Here is a 6,053-nt window from a genome sequence, read left to right on the forward strand (position 1 = left end):
CTGCACAGTTAAATGTCGTAGATCAGCAAATGCATACTCCTACTGAAATATACAAACACGTATTCATCAATATATCATAGATTGGCCTCTTCACAATAATCCAGTTTTAAATGATTCTGATAAACTAGTCTTTCAAGCTTATATTTATTTATTTTATTCACATTTATTTTCCGAGGATGAGACAAAAAGTTATAAAACTTATCTCAGCCCTCTCCTCACACATAAACGGAAACAATAAAACAAAGTAATAATAATAATAAGAAGAAGAAGAAATGACAAGGGTACATAATGAGCTGGTGTATAAAATGAATCAACTAAATCAAACAAAACGTCCTGTCTGCAAAATAAAGTTGAAAACCACATCGAATATTTTTCAGTTGTTGACAAACGACAATGAGGGGTTACCCCTGAGAATGGTTGAACATAAAGTGTTGTCGCTGACGTTGTTTGTGTCAAATGGCAGAATGTTAGTTAGAGATAATAACATGTCAATACGTTCGTCAGTGTACAGTGGGCAGTGTAGGAAGTAGTGTACAGCTGTTTCGTTGGAATGACCACATTTGCACGCAGGACTGGGCACACATTGATGTTGGAACAGGTGAAAGTTTAACTGACTGCGGTTGAGTCTGTTAAAGCTTGTTGGTAAACATTGATCCAACACTTCTTATGCCCTGATGTGTTGGATCAATGTTTACCATACATTCTTTGGCCAATTCACATGCAGAAGGTGGACAGAAACGTAAGATACTAACATTCTTCTTTCCACTCCTTCTGTACCAGATCTTCACTGCCAACAGTGACAGCACCACTCCAGTCACCAACCTGCTGGATGTGAGCCGACCAATCACAGCTCAGTACATCCAGCTCCGCCCAACCAGCTGGAACGAGGACATCGCAATGCAGGTTGAGGTGCTCGGCTGCAAGGGTGAGTTTCTTTCATTCTATGGAATAGCTTTGATTACTTTCAGTAGCTTCAATTTTTATTCTGAGACTACTACAACTCTTGAATTTAAACTAGTATGGATGGATAATGGTAAAGTTAAACTTTCATCCTCAACATAAATTTTTGGTTGTGATCCACTCTCTGACTCTCCGGAAGCCAGAAGTGTGTTATGACGTCAATCAGGAGTGTATCAAAAGGGGCCAGAAAACGGAATCTTATGCCCTGATGTGTTGGATCAATGTTTACCAACAAGCTTTAATTTAAATAGTTTGGATGTGATTGCAATGTCGAAATCTGTTAATCAAATTGTTTGTTTTGCCCCGACAGAGCCAACCACTACCACAGTTGGCACCACAACCAAGCCTATCACCACTCAGGCTACAACCACCACCCTGGGTACAACAACCCCAATCATCGTTGTGTCCACTACTGGAACCACCATCCTCACCACAACAACCACACCTGTTGGCCCCCTGCCCTGCCAGGAGCCTCTTGGCATGGAGAGTGGTGAGATCAAGCCTGATCAGATCACTGCCTCCTCAGTGTACCCAGACCCCATCGTCAGCCACGGTCCGGAACAGGCCGTCCTCAACAACCTGCCTGATATGGACGGAACCGGTGCATGGTCTCCTGCTCCTGATGATGTCAACCCGTACATCCAGGTAACTGCAAATTACCTTTTGTCAGTGACACTGCCAAAAATAGCAGCCAGATGTAATTTTTGAACCAGTCAGGTAGTACTCACTATCCAGCTGCTTGAGTAACTGGTTTTGGCATCTCTGAGATATTTTTACAGAGAGAAATACAAATTTGCTGTAAAACAGAATCACCGGAATATGGAAATGTTAGTACCTGTCATTACTTGTCATAATGATTACCTCATAAGTGTACATGCCTATACATGCACTTAATATGTAATATAACTGATTTGACTTTTTGCTGATGTACAGGTTGATCTTGGAGAGCTTGTCCAGGTGACTGGCTTCATCACCCAGGGCCGTCCAGAGTACACACCTGAGCAGTACGTCACCGAGTACACCGTCTACTACAGCATTGATGGCATCAACTTCATCCCATACACGGATGAGACCAACACTCCTGTGGTCTTCAACGCCAACACTGATACCACCACACCTGTCACCAACCTGGTGTCCATCAGCCGACCAATCCTGGCTCAGTACGTCCAGATCCATCCACAGTCCTACAACGAGTATCCCAGCATGCAGCTGGAGATTCTGGGGCTGCAGAGGTCAGTATATAGTCCTACAGCTTCCTTTTTGTCACAAATTTTGGTCTCTCTTCCATATTATATACCTTGTTTGAAAAATGTTGCAGTTTGTTTTTGCATTAAATGAGTTCGAGTCATTACAACTGTGGTTCTTCCTTCTTTCAGTGAACGAGCCAACAACAACTCAGCTGTACACAACCACCTCTGGAACACAGCCAATCAGCACTGGTGTGGTGACTGAGCAGACAACCACCACTGGTGTTGTTACTCAGACCAGCATTGTGACTGAGAAGCCCACACCCACTACCACAGCTGCTGTGACAACTGGTACAACCACCACCCAGACCAAGCCACCAACCACTCCTGTCCAGACCACTACTCCAAACAACGAGCCATGCAGGGTATGTTTTTGCCTCAATTTCCTTGGTAAAATACGAACAAGGTACATTGTAAAATGTAGTCTTATTAGGTAAAATGCAACTTCTCTGTCAACATACTTCATAACCAGTTTGTATATCAACTGCGTCAACATGGGAGGTAAAAGTAAAAGGTAAAGGTTTACCTTACCTTTACCTATATCAACTGCGTCAACATACATGTACGAATAGTGTGCCAAATTTAGATTTTTTGTGACGTACTTCGAAAATCTCAGATTCTATATCTTAACATAATATCTTTTTTCAGGAGCCTATGGGTCTGGAGAATGGCCTGATCAAGCCAGACCAGATCACTGCCTCCTCTCATCTGGATGACCAGCACAGGCCTGAGGATGTTGTCCTGAACAACCCAACTGGTGCCTGGAGGCCAGTCACCAATGACCAGACTCAGTATCTTCAGGTATGGACAACTAAAATCGCAACTGTAGGGTTGTGTGGCGTAACTGTAGAGTGTTTGACACAGGTTCAAATCCTGCCATGTCATCCAGGAATAGAAATTGGTGCACTAATGAACATCCTAACCAACCAAACAAACCAAACCAATTTTGATAAACCAAATTGACAGGATATTCAGTTCTGATCCCAGAACACAGTATACATTATAAGTCTCTGAACCTCGTACTTATTCTGAATTTCAAGCTTTTATTCAGAAAATGTTTGCAATAAGACTTATTTATCATATTTATTCTCAAACTTTCAGGTTGATCTTGGAGAGCTGACCCATGTGACAGGCTTCATCACCCAGGGTGAGCCTGAAACCACCAACTACGTCACCACCTACTACATCACCTTCAGCACTGATGGTGTCAACTTTGTGCCATACACTGATGATGGCAAGGTTGTGGTAAGTACAATTCAAACCTATGTCTATTAGAAGTATGCAAGCATCAGAAAATTCTTATCCAACCATGGACAGAACACTGATCTTGTGCTATTGGTCTGCTTTGACAACTTACATGTATAAGAAGACATGCTTGACATACAATGTAGAACTATTTAAGTCAAGAACTTAAAGACAAATATAGAAAAATATTATGTCATAAGAATAACATTCTTGATACAACTGTACAAAGAATGTATATCAGTCTGGTCCACAAGATATGTTTAGTAACAATTGTTATTGAATTTTATCTTCTTTATTTTTCAGACTTTCCCTGCCAACACCGACAGCACCACCCCAGTCACCAACCTGCTGGACCTGAGCCGACCAATCACAGCTCAGTACATCCAGATCCACCCTGTGACCTGGAACGACAACATCGCCCTGCAGGCTGAGATTCTCGGCTGTGGAGGTGAGAACCGCTCTTTCTCGGACTCTGAAATTAAAATGCAGACTTTTTCCCTTCTATTCTGGCCATAATAATGTCATCCAACAGTTACAACTGTTTGCATGATTGAGTAACTTCTGTCTAATTCCACAGTGACTCCAACAACTACAGTTTCCAGCACAGAGACCACTCCTGGTACCACTGTCATCAGCACCACCCTCAGCACACCTGTGGCTACCACCCTGGGTACCACTATCCAGACCACCCAGATGCCATCCACTATTCTGGTCACTGAGCCAACTGGTACAACCACCACTGGTGTCGTCACTGAGCCAACTGGTACCACCACCATTGGAGTTGGTGAGACCACCAAGCCAACCACCTTGGCCACGGTCACACAGACCCAGCCTGAGACCACCACTCAGACTGGCACCACCAAGCCAACTCCAACACAGACCATCCAGGTCACAGACACAACCGGTACAACCGTTACAGGTGTTGTCACCGTCACTGAGCCAACTGGTCAGACCACCACTGGTGTTGTCACCCAGACTCAAGTGGTGACCGTCACCTCCTCCCAGCCTGTGACCTACACTGATGTTGTCACACAGACGACCAAGCCTGAGGTCTTCACCACCACCCTGGCCACCACCAAGCCAACTCAGACCCAGACCATGGTCACCGACACAACATCTGGTGTCACCACCACTGGCACAGTTACTGCACCAGTCCAGACAACCACTATTGGCACAACCCCTACCACCAAGCCACAGACCACTCTGGTTACTGGCACAACTGAGGGCACCACCACCACTGGTTTTGTCACTGGTACTGCCACCACCAAGCCAACTCCATGACCACCCTTATCACTGGCTACAACCGGCACTACCACCACTGGTGTTGTCATCGACACCACAACTATCAAGCCAACTGAGCCACAGACCACTCTTGTCACAGGCACCACTCTTGGCACCACCACCACCACTGCCAAGCCCACTACTCCTGTGCAGACCACAACTGCAGCTCACAATGAGCCTTGCACAGAGCCTTTGGGCATGGAGGCGGCCAGATCAAGCCAGACCAGATCACTGCCTCCTCTCAGCTGGATGACCAGCACAGTCCTGATGAGGGAACCCTCAATGGCCCAAGTGCCTGGAAGCCTGATGACACTGATGTCAACCCGTCTATCACGGTAAGGCTTGCTTTTGGGCTTACCACAGAATAAACCTTTTGGAATTATTGAAATTTTGAGTTGATTTGATGCTAAGCTCAACAGTATACCTACAATGTATCTGTCCTTCCATCCAGGTTGACCTGCTTGAGCCAACCCACGTGACTGGCTTCATCACCCAGGGCAAGCCTGAGACCAATGAGTTTGTCACCACCTACACTGTCTACTACAGCAACGATGGTGTCAACTTTGTGCCATACACTGATGAGTTCAACAAGCCTGTGGTATGTTGACATAGAGGCTAATGTGTTGTATCTTTTTACCATACATTCTTTGGCCAATTCACATGCAGAAGGTGGACAGAAACGTAAGATACTAACATTCTTCTTTCCACTCCTTCTGTACCAGATCTTCACTGCCAACAGTGACAGCACCACTCCAGTCACCAACCTGCTGGATGTGAGCCGACCAATCACAGCTCAGTACATCCAGCTCCGCCCAACCAGCTGGAATGAGGACATCGCCATGCAGGTTGAGGTGCTCGGCTGCAAGGGTGAGTTTCTTTCTGTGGAAAGTTAAACTTTCATCCATGCAAAAGTGAAGCTCAACATAAAGTTTTGGTTGTGATCCACCCTCTGACTCTCCGGAAGCCAGAAGTGCATGTTGACGTCAATCAGGAGTGAATCAAAAGGGGCCAGAAAACGGAATCTTATGCCCTGATGTGTTGGATCAATGTTTACCAACAAGCTTTAATTTAAATAGTTTGGATGTGATTGCAATGTCGAAATCTGTTAATCAAATTGTTTGTTTTGCCCCGACAGAGCCTACGACTACCACAGTTGGCACCACAACCAAGCCTATCACCACTCAGGCTACAACCACCACCCTGGGTACAACAACCCCAATCATCATTGTGTCCACTACTGGAACCACCATCCTCACCACAACAACCACACCTGTTGGCCCCCTGCCCTGCCAGGAGCCTCTTGGCATGGAGAGTGGTGAG

At 45.4% G+C, this 6,053-nt stretch overlaps 1 protein-coding gene across 3 annotated transcripts in view; it reads left to right on the top strand.

The window, feature by feature from the left end:
* The window catches only part of LOC109469583 (mucin-5AC-like), a 58,418-nt gene extending 53,676 nt beyond the window's left edge, over positions 1-4,742 (top strand). For 2 of the 3 annotated variants that reach the window (XM_019768117.1, XM_019768118.1), the window contains 6 exons: positions 781-925; positions 1,271-1,605; positions 1,894-2,192; positions 2,337-2,572; positions 2,856-3,008; positions 3,309-3,424. In XM_019768117.1, coding sequence (XP_019623676.1) covers positions 781-925; positions 1,271-1,605; positions 1,894-2,192; positions 2,337-2,412 — 855 coding nt within the window. In that variant the 3' untranslated portion in view covers positions 2,413-2,572; positions 2,856-3,008; positions 3,309-3,424. Of the gene's footprint in view, positions 1-780; positions 926-1,270; positions 1,606-1,893; positions 2,193-2,336; positions 2,573-2,855; positions 3,009-3,308; positions 3,453-3,755; positions 3,901-4,029 lie in introns of those variants that run through there. The other variant, XM_019768119.1, reaches the window with a different exon arrangement.
* Positions 4,743-6,053: the final 1,311 nt, after the last annotated feature.

This window comes from Branchiostoma belcheri, unplaced genomic scaffold, assembly GCF_001625305.1.
Source record: "Branchiostoma belcheri isolate BF01 breed outbred unplaced genomic scaffold, Haploidv18h27 scaffold209, whole genome shotgun sequence".
In the NCBI taxonomy this organism is placed as follows: domain Eukaryota; kingdom Metazoa; phylum Chordata; class Leptocardii; order Amphioxiformes; family Branchiostomatidae; genus Branchiostoma; species Branchiostoma belcheri.